Source organism: Peromyscus eremicus, chromosome 7 (genome assembly GCF_949786415.1).
Source record: "Peromyscus eremicus chromosome 7, PerEre_H2_v1, whole genome shotgun sequence".
Classification (NCBI taxonomy): domain Eukaryota; kingdom Metazoa; phylum Chordata; class Mammalia; order Rodentia; family Cricetidae; genus Peromyscus; species Peromyscus eremicus.
This window is the reverse complement of record NC_081422.1, coordinates 17,559,702-17,574,793: the sequence shown is the minus strand read 5'-3', so window position 1 is coordinate 17,574,793 and position 15,092 is coordinate 17,559,702. Positions and strand designations below refer to the sequence as shown.

At 48.6% G+C, this 15,092-nt stretch overlaps 1 protein-coding gene across 5 annotated transcripts in view; it reads right to left on the bottom strand.

Moving 5' to 3' along the window:
• The window catches only part of Smarca4 (SWI/SNF related, matrix associated, actin dependent regulator of chromatin, subfamily a, member 4), a 94,487-nt gene that overhangs the window by 19,977 nt on the left and 59,418 nt on the right, over positions 1–15,092 (bottom strand). For 3 of the 5 annotated variants that reach the window (XM_059267469.1, XM_059267467.1, XM_059267468.1), the window contains exons 22-29: positions 14,539–14,625; positions 12,857–12,903; positions 11,328–11,494; positions 9,382–9,545; positions 6,907–7,134; positions 6,517–6,615; positions 6,169–6,246; positions 5,410–5,628 (exon numbers count right to left, since the gene is read on the bottom strand). In XM_059267469.1, the coding sequence (XP_059123452.1) occupies positions 5,410–5,628; positions 6,169–6,246; positions 6,517–6,615; positions 6,907–7,134; positions 9,382–9,545; positions 11,328–11,494; positions 12,857–12,903; positions 14,539–14,625 (1,089 nt within the window). The remainder of the gene's footprint in view (positions 1–5,409; positions 5,629–6,168; positions 6,247–6,516; positions 6,616–6,906; positions 7,135–9,381; positions 9,546–11,327; positions 11,495–12,856; positions 12,904–14,538; positions 14,626–15,092) is intronic. The other 2 variants (XM_059267471.1, XM_059267470.1) reach the window with 1 other exon arrangement.

The following is a 15,092-nucleotide window of genomic DNA, read 5'->3' as shown; positions in this document are numbered from 1 at the left end:
ACTAGCAGCATGAGAGAGGGCTGATTTTAGAGATTTCATTATCGTAAATGAATTTTTTTTTTTTTTTGAGACAGGGTCTCCAGTAATCCAGAGTGGCCTTGAACTTCTGATCCTCCTACCTCTACCTCTTAAGTGCTGGGGTGACAGGCATGTGCCACCACACATGGCTTTATAACTATAAATTTATTATAATGTAAGATATGCTCTCTCTGCAAAATATTCTCATCAGCAAATGCTGCTGGGACACCTCGATACGCATATGTGGAATTCAAACTGGACCTTATTTCTCATACTTACAAAAACTCAAAATGGGTCAGAGAACTTTTGTTTGTTTCTTTTTCAAGACAGGGTTTCTCTGTGTAGCTCTGGCTGTGCTGGAACTCACTCTATAGACCAGGCTGGCCTCCAACTCAGAGACCCAACTGCCTTTGCTTTCCAAGTGCTGGGATTAAAGGTGTGCACTTCCACAGCCCAGTTCACAAAATTTAATGTGTAAAATAAAAGGCTGGGAGATATCTCAGTGGGAAAGTATCTGTTTTGCAAGCTAAGGACCTGAGTTCCCGGTACCCATATAAAAGCCGGGAATAGTGGAATACACTTTAGTGCTGGTATGTGTGGGGTGTGTGGAGACGGGTTGTCCTTATGTTTAATGTCCAGCAAGTTTAGCCAATATAAAATACCAAAAGGGGCTGGAGATGGCTCAGTGGTTGAGAGCACTGGCTGCTCTTCCAGAGAATCTGGGTTCTATTATCTACACTCACATGATGGTTCACAACCATCTATAACTCCAGTTTCAGGGGATCTGATTGGTGCCTTCTTCTGGTCTTCATAGGCAGAGACATACATTGCAGGCAAAACACCCATATACAGAAAATAAAAGTAAATAAATCTGTAGGGAAAAAAACAAAACACCAAGAGACACTCAAATTTATGATGTCTTCTGTTTTTTGGTTTTTTTAAAGATTAATTTCTATGATTTTATGTTTGAGTATTTTGCCTACATATATGCCTATGCACCACATGTGTTCCTGAGGAGGTGAGCCTCCACGGGTGCTGGGGTCAACCCCAGGTCCTTTTCAACAACAAGTATCTTGACCACCTAGCCAGCTCTACAGCCTCAGAAGTGCTCTATTTTTAAATGAAGCAAAACTACAAATCTCTCAAAACAAAAGACAGAAGTCAGACCTGGTGGTACACACCTATAATCCCAACAACTGGGAGACTGAGGCAGGAGGATCACCATGAGTTTGAAGACAGCCTGGGGTACCTAGCAACTACTAGGCTATCTAGAGCTCAAACAGCAGATTCTATCCCACAAAGTATAAGGATAAAAACAAATAGAAAACAGGGATAAATTTTTGTGACCTTGAATTTGGCAATTTTTAAATATATATCAAATCATAAACAATAAAGATAAATAGCACCACCAAGATGGCTCATGAGAGTTTGCCACCAAGCCTCATATCACATGAAGGAAGAGAATAGACTCCTATAGGTCCTCTGACTTCCATGAGTGCCATGTTATGTGTGTGCCTGCACTCACAAACAAATATACACACACACACACCAATAACAAACAACTTTCAAAATGAAAAACCCCTTGTGAGTCCAAGGATATGAAGAAGGTGAAAGGGGCAGGGGAGGGCTGGAGAGATGGCTCAGAGGTTAAGAGCACTGACTGCTCTTCCAGAGGTCCTGAGTTCAATTCCCAGCAACCACATGGTGGCTCACAACCATTTGTAATAAGATCTGGCACCCTCTTCTGTATACATAATAAATAAATCTTTAAAAAAAAAAAAAAAAAAAGGGGCAGGGGAGCTCCAGAGTTAAGAGCCCACACCACAAAGAATCCAAGTTTAACTCCTAGTACCCATGTCAGGTGGCTCATTCGCCTGCCCCAACTCCATCTTCAGGGGATCAGATGTCCTCTTCTAGACTCCGTGGCTCATGAGCATGTATAAACACACACAAATAGATTAAGAAGAACCCAGAGAAGAGGAATCTACTGCTATGTGTATCTATAAAAAGAGACTTACGGCCTGGTAGTGATGGCGTACGCTTTTAATCCCAGCACTTGGGAGGCAGAGGCAGGTGTATGAGTTTGAGGCCAGCCTGGTCTACAGAGTGAGTTCTAGGACAGCCAGGACTGTTAAACAGAGAAACCTTGTCTCAAATAAACAAAATAAAAACAAACAAAAAGAGAGGTTTATAAAGATCTGTTGGGGGCTGGCCAGATGGCTCAGTAGGTAAAGATGCTTGTTACCAAGTTGATGACTTGAGTTTGGTCCCCAGGATCCACATAGTCAAAGGTCAGAATTGCCTCCTATCAAGTTTTCTTTGACCTCCACACATGCCATGGCTTGGGGGCACCCAATTACACATATGCATATACAAATGCAGATACACACATTTGAAATAAATACACAGAAACATAATTTAAGAGACTAGGCGGTGGTGGTGCCTGCCTTTAATCCCAGCACTTGGGAGGCAGAGACAAGCCTTTGAGTTTGGGGCCAGCCTGGTCTACAGAGTGAGTTTCCAGACGGCAAGTGCTACACAAAGAAACCCTGTCTCGAAAAACAAACAAACAAACAAACAAACAAACAAACAAACAAATAAACCTTTTAAAAAGAGAAAGAGTAAGCACTACTGTGTGTTTATAATTCCAGCTACTCATGAGGCTGAAGGAGGAGGACTGTTTGAGCCCATGAGTTGGAAACCAGAATGGGCAACACAGTAAGACAATTTTCTCAAAGGGGTAGAGGTGGGTGGCAAGGGACATGAATAAATAGATAAATTTCTCCAGAAGATATAGGAACGAGCAAGAAGCACACAAAACTCACAACCAAGGCAAGAGATGACAGGTATTAGTGAGGATGTGGCAAGACCAAGGACTGGCACACGTGTGGCTGGCCATCTGTTCTATTAATACCATTCCAAGGTATACAAGAGACAAAAAGACAGGCCCACACATGGTTACCACATATCAACCAAAACAGTCTCCTCAAAGGAGCAATTCGAACACCCACCAACTGATGGAAAGACAACACGAGGCATTCTGCACAATGGTGCACACTACCCAGCCCAGGGAAGGTGCTATGCTGACAACAGTCACAGACTGGAAAGGTGGAGTGTGGTGCTTGCTTGTAATAAGAACACTTGGTGGGGTGGTGAGGACACAAGAAGGTAAAATGCAAGGCCAGCCTGGGCTACAGAATGTGGCCTTGTCTCAAAACATCGAAGTAAGTACATCAATCAGTCAATTAAAAATATGCCGAGTAGGGACTGGAGAGATGGCTCAGTGGTTAAGAGGACTGCCTGGTCTTCCAGAGCACCCAGGTTCAATCCCCAACATCCACAAGGCAGCTCACAACTGCCTGTAACCCCAGTTACAGGGGATCTGACACCCTCACACTGACAGACACGAAGGCAAAAAACCAATGCACATAAAATAAAGATAAATAAAAATAAAATAGTATGTTCTTTAAAAAAATAAAAAGAAAAGAAAAGAAAAAAAAAAAGAAGAAGAAAATACACCAAGTAGGGCCTGGAGAGATGGCTCACAGGTTAAGAGCACTGGCTGTTTTTCTAAAAGTCATGAGTTCAATTCCCAGCAACCACATGGTGGCTCACAACCATCTGTAATGAGATCTGGTGCCCTCTTCTGGCCTGCAGGAATACATGTAGGCAGAACACCATATACATAATAAACAAATAAATCTTAAAAACAACAACAACAAACCAGTAGTGCTCATCAACAGCACATATACTAAAACAGAACAGGGAACGTTAGCAAGGCCCTTGCCAGGGATAACATGCAAATTCTCGAAGTATACCATATTTAAAAACAAAAAGCCGCCAGGTGGTGGTGGCACATGCCTTTCATCCCAGCCCCCGGGAGGCAGAGGCAGGTAGAACTCTGAATTTGAGGTCAGCCTGGTCTACAGAAGTTCCAGGACAGTCAGAGCTACAAAGAGAAACACTGTCTCAAAAAACAAGACAAAGCTGGGCGGTGGTAGCACACGCCTTTAACCCCAGCACTCGGGAGGCAGAGCCAGGCAGATCTCTGTGAGTTCGAGGCCAGCCTGGTCTACAGAGTGAGTTCCAGGAAAGGCGCAAAGCTACATAGAGAAACCCTGTCTTGAAAAACCAGAAAAAAAAAAAAAAAAAAAAAAAAAAAAAAAAAAAAAAAAGACAAAACAAAACAAAACTATCAACAACAACCCACCAAGTGCATGAATGTCAATGGGTAGAAAGCAGAGTAGTGGTTACCAGAGTGAGGCAAACAAAGGCGTTAACAGAAGTATCCAGAAATGTGGGCCTCTTTTTTGGGGGGAGGGGGATGAAGTTGCTCTAATGCTGACAGGAATGCTGCCTGACTCCAGCAATGTACCTTTAAAAGATGCTATGCATGGCAGATGAATCCCACCTCAAAAACCCATGCACAAAACTTAGCAGATGTGCTAGTCTGAATGTAAAGCCACCCAGTGCTTTGCGTATGTGAACAGATGACAACTCCTCTTGGGAGTGATGGCCTTATCTCAGAAAAGACCAAGTCTTCCTGGGGGTCCTGTCCTAGCTCTGGAGTATTCTGAGTGGGTAAGCCCATCCCAAAGTTTGACTTCTTGGCAGATTCTTTTCTTTGACAAGGTCTTGCTGTGAAACTCGGGTTGCCCTGGAATTCTCCTTAATCCTCTTGCCACAACCTATGGGTTACAGACCTGAGTTACGACCCTGGCTTCCCTGGTGTGCTCTCTAGATGAGGTTCTTCTGAGCTCCCAGGAGGGGCCAGGGCTGCCTGGCCACAGCAGGGCCACAGGGATCATTGCCACCCGCCTACACCTGAAGAGTTGCTTCTGGGCTGTGCTCACAACATGACTTCAGGGCTGGATTGCGAATCACTAGCTTACACTCCTGACACCAATGCCAGTCTTGATGCCAGACACTTGACACTACTCAGCTCTGACCTCGTTTACCATCTGCTGCTACTGCTGCTTGGACAGCTACCATGTACTCAAAGAATGTTGCCCTTCCCTCTGTGTGCCTAGGGGCAGTCAGCTTAGCAAGCAGGCAGGGACTTGAAACCTCAGCCTTCTCCACAGTGAGACCACGAGCCCAGCTCCTGGCCACCTCCGGGAAACCTGCTGATGGTATACCAGGGTCTCTCACCAGTCAACTTGGAGAGCCCAGGAGGGCTGACAGCATGTTAGGTGCTGCATGTGGACAACAGCATGGCTCTTCCCTGTGGCAGCTGTAGAGGTAGCAACTAAAGGTCCTCAGAAGCCATGCAGTGCTCAATGCAGCCAACAATGAGGGAAGGCGCCAGCTGGGATGACCCAACAAGGCCTGGCCTCTGCCCCCTGCCCTGCCTGGCATGGTCTGCGGCGCACAGCCCTCTCAGGCATGTACCTTGAGCCACTGCTTCTCTGTCAGTGAGTCGCTGTAGTCCACCTCCTTGCGGTGGCGGGAACCACGGCCAAACATCTTCTCCTCTTCCTCCTCACATGTCAGCCTCTCTACCTCGGCATCATCCTTGATGATCCAGGATGGGAGCTCATCCTCTTCCATCAGGCGTGGCTTCCGCTTGGGGTTGCGGGCCTCTTCACGCCGACGGTCTAAGTCCATGCGCTGTGATGTGGGGTGGTGGGCAGGAGGGTAGAAAGAAGTCAGCACAGTGACCAAAAGCCCTTGCTGTGGGCCTCACAGGGACCAGCTCACTGCCTGCAGGGACATTAGGTGCTAAAGAGTTAGGCAACAGTGTCTCATTTTGGGAACTGACTGGAGCTGGCTGCTACAGCAGACCCTGGTAAGGGTTCTACCTTGGGAGTACAGGTATGTCCACAGCACGACTTTGGAGGAAGATATAAGCCCTACTGGGGCTCAGAGAGCCCCATCTGAACTTCATACTAGCACACAGCAGTGTGGGGAAATCTGTGGCCCAGGCCCCAGCCCCGCCTCAGGTCCGCAGTGTCCATTCAACTCCTCTATAAAAAAGCCCACAGGCTCTGAGGATCACAGAAATGGCAGCGCAGTGTCCCTCACTATCCCTACAACATGAGGGTCAGCCGAAGGCAGGAGAAAGCTACATGAGGAGGAACAGCAGCTTCACTAGCTACAGGGACACCACTATCATCACTGAGTCTGCGTGGTCCCAGCCCAGGTGCTCACCATGAAGAGGTCAAATTCTTCTTCGTGCCGGGCAATCATCTGGTTGACGGTCTCATCATCAGGTACCTCATCTTCCTCCTACAAGATTGCAAAACTTTAGTCTGACTGTGGTGGGGCCAGGCTGGGTGGTGGCCAGGCTCAGAGGCGAGCAGCAGCGTCCGTCCATTAGGAGATGAGCTGATGAGCTGGAGGTCCCAGGCTGGCTGCGGTGGAGGATCCCACGCGTCAGCAAGAGGCACACACATACACACACGCACACGCACGCTCCGTGGGGTCAGGCCCTTGCTGGCCAGTCTCAGCGAGAAGCCGAGAATTGAGTGGGCGTGGAGACTGGACTACCCCTCTCACCTTTAGAGGTGGCTCCTCCAAGTCGGGGTTGACGCCCGCTGGCGGAGGGGCAGTGTGGGCGAAGCTGGCACTGCCGCTGCCCGTGCTGCAGTGTCTGCTCTGTGGATAAATACAGGACTTCAGTCTCCAGGGCTGTCAAGGCGGCGTCTGTCACCAGCAGTTTAGAAAAAAACCCACTTCGAAGGGAAAGCAAGTGCGCATCCTCTTTCTGCTCAGCCCACACTCCCTTTACTCCAAAGGGACGCAAAAAAATAAAAAAATAAAAAACCAAAAAACCAAAAAATAAAAAACAAAAAACAAAAAAACAAGAGTGCAAAAAAGGTACAAAACCGAAAATGAAAGCCTCATGCATCCACCACTCACGCTGGGCCAGGCTGGCACCATGCTCACCTCATCCTGCTCCTCATGCTCCAGAATGGCCTGCAGGAAGGCGCGCCGCTCATGGCTGGATGACTTCTGGTCAAACATGCCTGCCTGGATAACCTTCTGGTCCACATTGAGTTTGTATTTGGCAGCGGCCAGGATCTTCTCCTCCACACTGTTAACGGTGCACAGGCGAAGCACACGCACCTCATTCTGCTGCCCAATTCGATGGGCACGATCCTGTGCTTGCAGGTCCTTGGGAGAGGAGGCGGGTCAGTCTGGGCAATTCTAGACATCGTGTTTAGCCCTGGCTTGCAGCTTCATGAGCCAGGAACCCAATAACGGAACCTGTGATCTGTCCCTAGGGGCCTGGAGGGGCCTTGTTTAGCACAGAGCAGCTGTCTACTTAAACAAACATCTATTTTAAGTGTAAATCTGAGGGGGAGAGGGAGAGTTAAGTACCCCCTGGGCAAGAAGGGGGTGTAAGAGAAATGGGATTGGAGATGCTGTGAGCCACCTGACACAGATGCCGGGAACCAAACTCAGGTGCTCTCAAGTATACACTCTTAATTGCTGGCCCTGGATACTTCTTTTTTGAAGAAGTTACCCGAGGGTAACTCCTAGGAGAATACTCTGAGCAGCCCTTGTCAAAGCTCCATAGCATGGCCAAGTCACAGCTGTGAGAATAGCACTTCTGTGCACTCGGGGCCTGGCTGGGCCAACATTTTTGAGCATCAGATCCTACAGCTTCAATGCAGACAGTGCAGATGGGTGTGAGAAGTATGGTACAGGGACTAGAGGAGTCAGCTCCTGACGGCACGGCAGTCAACACTGCGAATATTACACTTCTGTCGTTTCTAGCACAGTGAGACTGCCTGCAGTTAGTTCTCTTTGGGGCAGAAGCAGTGTGGGCAGGCTGGGCATCAACAAGGTTCCTCAATTTGAGACTCATATCTGATCATAAGAACAGAAGGAACTTGGACAGTTGGCCCCCAGGTAAATCAGGATGACTGCTGGCAAGGTCTTGATAATGTGCCCCCGGCTGGCTCTGAAGTGGACTCTGCTGGACTTCTGTTATTACCTGACCACCTCGTAGGAAATGGCCCATCAGTAGCATCTAGGCAGAAACTACACTGACACTCATCACAGGAATGACATGGTGACCACCTAGGCAATTTAACAATCACATGGATAATTTCTACTAGGTCTCCCAGGCCGTGGAAAGGACGTTTCAGAGACTATCAGTGGGAGTGGGCCAGCTATGTACAAGCAGCCAGCACATGAGGGCAATGCCTCATGACTAGGGCAATCACTTATTCAGGGCGGATCTGACTAGAGCAGTGGCTCTCAACTTTCCTAAGGCTGTGACCCTTTCATATAGTTCCTCATGCTATGGTGATCCCCAACCATAAGATTATTTTCATTCCTACTTTGTAACAGTAACTTTAATACTTTTATGAATTATAATGTAAATAACTGTTTTCAGATGGTCTTAGGCACCCCCTGTGAAAGGGTCACTCGACTCCCCCAAAGGGTCATGACCCACTGGTTGAGAACCATGGGACTAGAGGGTCCTTGCAAAAGTGCCCCAAGAGGGACAAACAAGGTTACCTAGGGGCTAATTAATGGTCACTGACTAGACAGAAAATATAGATTCCCGCCTGTTGGGCCAATGGAAAAAATGTCCTGGAGCTGCTAGAGTCTGGGGTACTTTGCAGCAGAGGCAACAGGCAAACAGCTTTACATGTATCCTCTGGAGTGGTGGTGGGCCGTGTTGGCTCAATGAGACAGAAACAAACCACTACACAGCAAACACACCACTACTGTGCGTGCCCGGCAGATGCAGAAGGATGATGGGAATGAGGACACCAGTTCGCCTATATATTAGCATTTGCATTTCAAACTAAACCAATACAGTATACCTGTCTGAGGAGATAGGGCAAATTTGCTACTCATCTTCAAACTGTTAAATGTACGAATCAGCACAGCCTGGCATCTTCTGGCATGGGGGCCCCAGGGCAAATGTGGCTAAGGAGCAAGAAGAGGTAATGAACAGAGCACAGAGCTTGCCCAGATCTGGTTTTACGAGTGGGACTGAGTGTGGGATACAGGACAGGTCTAAAAGGGCTTACATCCCAGTAGACTAGGCTGTGTTCTACTTTCCTCTCAGCTATATAATCCAAGAACTGAATGGTTGCTGAACACTGAGGATGGAGCCTGGAGACTAATGTGGGCCAGACAAGGGCTCTATCTCTGTGCTAGTTACTGCCCGTGTGCACCCGAGAATAAAAACATGGATACTGGAAGGAGAGCCCTCCCCTGCCCCAGTCAAGGTGCAAGGTCACTTCCACTTTGAGAAGCAGGAAGGAACCTGCCTGGTTTGTTCCCTGACTACCATGGACCAATGAATGTACTTCTCATGGCTCCCAGCTTAGGGAAAGCATCAGGGAGGGAGTGGATACTAAGAAAGGAGGCATCCCTCTCCTGAGCCAGTGCCTTTACCTGGTGAGGATTCCAGTCACTGTCAAAGATGATCACAGTGTCAGCTGACTGCAGGTTGAGGCCCAGCCCCCCAGCACGGGTACTGAGCAGGAAAATGAAGTACTCAGAGCCAGGCTCATTAAAGGTTTTCAGCAGCATGCCCCGGTCCTCTGCTTTTGTGGTTCCTGATAGGCACAGGAGAAAAGGGTCAAGAGGGTGCCCTGGGGTGGGAGATGCAAAGGAGCTTGTGCTCTAGAATCAGGAGTGGTGCTGCAGGGCACAAGAGCGACAGCTGTCCTCTACAGGGTGAAAAGGTCAACAGACAAGGACTTGGAGGCACAGCATATCATTATTGAATGTCACCATGCCTATCGCAGGAGTTTAAAAACAAATGTGCCCCCCAGACCAGCTGTGTCCTGTATGACACAAGCCACTGGGAGAGGAAGATGACGCAGGCTCCTGGACTGCCATCTCCAGGTGTGACGCCTCCTGACTCTTGTTCACGCTCTCTGTATGAGGACAGACATCAAGTGGCTGACAAGGCTGACACCATACTGACAAGGACCACAGCACCTCAGCATTAGTGGCCTAGGGTGGTGGGGTGGGCCACTAGTTACAGGGGTGGCACTCAGCCTTGACCTTCTTGCAGTAGGTTTGGCTGGATTAGAGAAGAGGGGGAAAAACCCATGCCTAAGAGCTGTGCCCACTGCAGCCTTCTTCGGGCTCCTACCTAGCAGGGGCTAATGGGCCTGCACCTCACAGTTACCACTCATGGCATAAATACATTCTCACCTTTCCTCGCCCCTCGAGCAACTACGCTGCTTGTGGCCTTAACACCTGAGACCAAACAGATACAAGTCCCTGGGCTCCTCCTTGAGGGAACAGGGACCCACATACAGTAGGACTGGTACTCACAAGGACAGGAGGGGGCAGCTGAAGAGGCCTAGCCATTTGGACCTCAGCAGCATTTGGCCAGCATTGAGATGTGTGAACACACAGAACAGAATGTTGGCTTACGAAAGGTGGCACTGGGGTATTTTGAGGGGCTGGGGATAGGTGGGTACGCAGTTTTGGTCAGCATTTTCTAGATGAGGTTCCACAGGGTGAGACAAAAAGATGAAATAACCAAGCCCAGGTTGATTGTCCCTGAAACCACATCTCTATAAATGTAGTAAAAAAGCTCCAGAGGATGGAGTGGGGGCAAGAGGGGGGGAAGGTCTAGGTGAGGCACACCCAGCTCCTTAGCCCAATAAAGGCTCTGCAGGGAAAAACAGAAAGCTGTTGAATCTTGTTGGTCCTGAAGTTTCCAAGTCTATCTTCTCAGTCTGACAGTGTGGGAAACTAACTTCAGGGCCTCCCTGACCATTGTTCTGTGAATAATATGGGTCTCTTCCTCCCTGAAATAGCTCTTGGACACCAGGGAAGTAGAAAGACATATTGTGGCAGCTGGTACACAGAGCCTGTCGGACAGTGCCTGACCTTGCCTGGAAGCAGGCCATGGTTCCACTGCAACTGAGCCTCATTCAGCTCCAGGCCAGGCCTGTGAGAGGCCATAGCAAAGCAGTTCAGGGAAAGCCAGCTGGCCCGGAGCTGGAGGAAAGCTGGTGTCTCTGCTAGCGACACTGTCTAGGGATGAGGCCAAGATGGAGGAGAGCATGTATCTGGATGCAGCTCTACCGAAGCCAGAGAACCCTCAAGGCTCCATTTTAGTGGCGTTATTATGTTCACGGCCATGTGAGAAAGGTTTGTGGAACTTCTGCGGAAAGAAAGGGCCCTGCTAGAACCCATGACACTGAATCAGTCCTACAGTGAAGACTCCAGGGACCAGACGTCTAAAGAAGCACCTTCAGGCCCTCCTCCCCTATTCCAAGCCTCTAGGATGTTGTCAGACTCAGTGTACCACTGGACTATAAGTCCATGTAACTAGATGAGGAATAAACCTCTCACGCAGACTGTCTTCTACTCACCATCAAGTCTGAGGTATTTGAAGCCACGGTACGCAAAGTAGTCTTCCATAATGGTCATGAGGGAGGTCATTTGGCAGAAGAGTAGCACTTTGTGGTTGGTTGCACGGAGTTTGGGTAGAATTCTATCAAGAAGTTCAAATTTCCCTGAGGCACGGTACAGGTCCAATCTAGTACACGGAAGGAAGAGGTCAGATTCAGATGGTCAGTCACACAACTGTGAGCTCAACAATGGTGTATGAGGTTCTAGGCTGCCTACGAGACTCAAGAGCAAAGAGTTGGTTTCCCAAGCAGACCCACCCACAGCTACAGCTAAACTCAGGTCACTCTCAGCCAGGGTACATCCCTGGTAACCATGTACATGTCACTTCACAAGGTCACAAGGAGAATAAAATCAGTGTAATTAGACATGATGTCCAGAAGGCCAGGGAGTTGGCTCATGGGTAAGGCATTTGTCCTGTAAGCCTGCTGACCTGAGTTCCATCCCTAGAACCTATGTAAAGGTAGAGAGAGAGAAATAGCTCCAGAAAGAACCAAGGCCGAGAGCATGGATATGAGCTGGAGTTGCTCCCAGGATGCTGGGTCTGCCACTACCTGGTTAGATAGAATAGCTTACATTAGGGACTGGACTCGAAAGAATCCCAGGATTCTCTCATTTCCTCTAGCTTTTGACATGTGGAAACAGGCTGAGTGGCATGGACAGTGGGACAGAGCAGTGTCTGAGATGTATCAGAAACCGTATGACATAAATACATACAGGTTCACAGGACTTTTTCAAGCTAGGCCTGGTGGTGCATACCTGTAATTCCAGTTACAGCAGGAAAACATAAGACCAAAGACTGTGTACTTCAAAATCAAGAGGGCCAGGCAAGCACACGGTAATGAAGCACTTGCGTAATATGGTAAGGCAGTAGACCCAATCCACCTCAACAGCAAAGAGCACCATTTGCCTTTCTAATGGCATGTCATGCCCTTATAGGCGAACAATGCAAGGCTGGAAATGTGGCTCAACTTCAAGAATGTTTGCAACAAGGCTCTGGGTGAAATTCTCGAGCTCGCATCCAGGGCCACCACTAAGGAATTATAGAAGTGTGGTCTGCAACCAAGCATGGTAGTACATACCAACGACCCCAGCACCTCAAAGACTGAGGCAGAAGGACTCCAACTCTTTCAGGACAGAGATGATTAGACATCCTGGCTAAGTTACATAGGAGCCTAGTCCACACATTGAGACCATGTCCCAACAACCCAAAAGAAAGAGAAGTGGAGCCTGCACCTAAGGAAGCTGCAGGACATACTCTCACAGAGTCTCAAGTGTGTTTCTGTACAGTGGGTGAGTCAGGCTCAGGTATTACAGAAGCTGTCTAGGGTTACACTGTGGGCAGCAGAGCCATGGTCTGGAGGCCAGTCTGATAGCATATTCTGTCTCAGATACCAGATAAATGTTAACCACAGCAACAAAGCCACTGAACAAGACTACAAACCCCTCCTGGCAGACTGCTGCCCACCCCCAGAGCTGGGAAGCTTCTCACCCTTGCACGATGCCGCCGGTGAACCCCAAGTGCTCAGAAAAGGACTCCTGCAACAGGACAAGAGATGGATCAGTGCCAAGGCAGGAAGGGGCTGCCCAGTCAAGCCCATGGTCCAAGCTGCTATGCAGAGGACTGAGTACACACTGGTGGCCAACTGTGGCCTGCAGTGGCACCGAGTCCAGATATGGATGTCATTGGCCTCAGTGCACCAAATGCCAACCCTCATGCTTTTCCTAGGATGGATGGGAAGAAGACTACATGACACTTGGGCACTAAGGTGAACACCTCTGACCATCCTGAAATAGAACTCCAAGGTCTGGAATGACCCTGAAACTGTACACCAAGAATACGACATGTGCTTTTCAGGAGCAAGAGTCCAGAGTCTTCAAAAGCACAGTTACTCATGATGACTGTGGAATATGGTCACAGACTTCACTGATGTCCGTGGCAGCTCTTCCTAACCAGGTGTGGGAAACCCTGCCAAGGACATGTGTAACCTCAGGAGTAGGAACACATCCCAAGGGGAAAGTCCCCAAACCCACAGAAAACACCTAAGAGGTGATTCTTAAGCATGGAGCTTTAGAGACAGTCATTTCCAGGCCCATGATGGGTTTGTTAAGCATCTGCTGGACTGGGCACACCCAATGCCAGAGCATGTGCTTACATGTTAACGACCCTTGGCTACATCCACAGCAACACAGACGCACACATACACATAAACTAAACACCAACAAAAGGAAAACTCAGTGGAGACAGATGTATACACAGTGGCTAATGAGAATATCTTAAGCCTTGTTTTTTTTTTTTTTTTTTTTTTTTTTTTGAGACAGAGTTTCTCTGTGTAGCCCTAGCTGTCCTGGAACTCACTCTGTATACCAAGCTGGCCTTGAATTCAAAAGTTCCGCCTGCCTTTGCCTCCTGAGTGTTGGTATTAAAGGCGTGTGCCACCATGCCTGGCTGCCTTTTTTGCTGTTTTGTTTTGAGACAGGGTCTCTCTACATAGCCCTGGCAGTCCTGGAATTCACGATATAGACCAGGCTGACCTTGAACCCACAGAGATCCACTTGCCTTTGCCTCTCATGTGATGAGATTAAAGAAGTGCGTCACTATGTCCAGCTCCTTAAGCTATTCTTATGTATAGCGTTCTGCCTGCATGTATGCCTGCATTTCAGAAGAGGGCACCAGACCTCATTGTAGATGGTTGTGAGCTACCATGTGGTTGCTGGGAATTGAACTCAACAGCCAGTGTTCTTAACCTCTGAGCCATCTCTCCAGACCCATCCTTAAGCTACTCTTAAAATCATAAAGCCCAAGGAAGACAGATGTCTTTGTCCCTAAAGCCCCTGCTGTACAATCATGAGGACTTGAGCTTGGATTCCTAGCACCGAGGTAGAAGCCAGGCGTGGTGGCTAATGTGGGTAACCCCACAGGTGCGGAGGTGGAGGCAGATGGATCTGTGGAGCTCATTAGCCATTCTGTCTAGCCAATCAATGAGCTCTAAGTTCAATGAAAGAAACTATCTCAAAAACTAAGGCAGAGATTAGTAGAGGAAGACACTTGACATCTCATACACACACACACACACACACACACACACACACACACACACACACACACACACACCAGGGACAAGCAGCCTAGCTCTGTCTCCAAAGAGCTGGGCCACAGGGTTGCGGCCTTACCTCAATATGCTGGAACATGTAGGGGTGGTTGCAGATCTTGCGCAGCTGCATAATAGTGTTCATCAGCGTCTTGGTGCCACCTTTGCCCTGCAGAGGCACATGAGATGGTTCAAAATGCAGTCCTGCCTTTGGGCATGACGGAGGTGGGCAGGGGATTGGGTAGAGTGGTACGAGAGGGCCCAGAGCAAGCAGGGCCACTGGTGTTGTGTAAGAGACTACCCGGCACTCGGGATGAATGGAAGCAAGTGTGGCAAACAGCTTAGGGCAAGCACAGGCACTTTGAACGGCTCTAATGAGAAGGGGTGGTGCTCTGTGCCAGGAAGGGAAGTGAGGAGCACAAGAAAGAAAGGGGCTAAGAAATAGCCTGAGCGAACAAGAGACATACTTAGGGCTACGGTTGGGATGCTGGGTACAGACTGGAGGGACTGAGGCTTCCCTACGGGACAAGCCCAGATTTGCTTAGAGGAGTTGGAGAAGGACACTCTGAGTGCTCCCAAGAGAGAGCTGGCCTGCCCTCTCTTTCCAATGTCAGCACGCCCTCAGCAATACCAAGA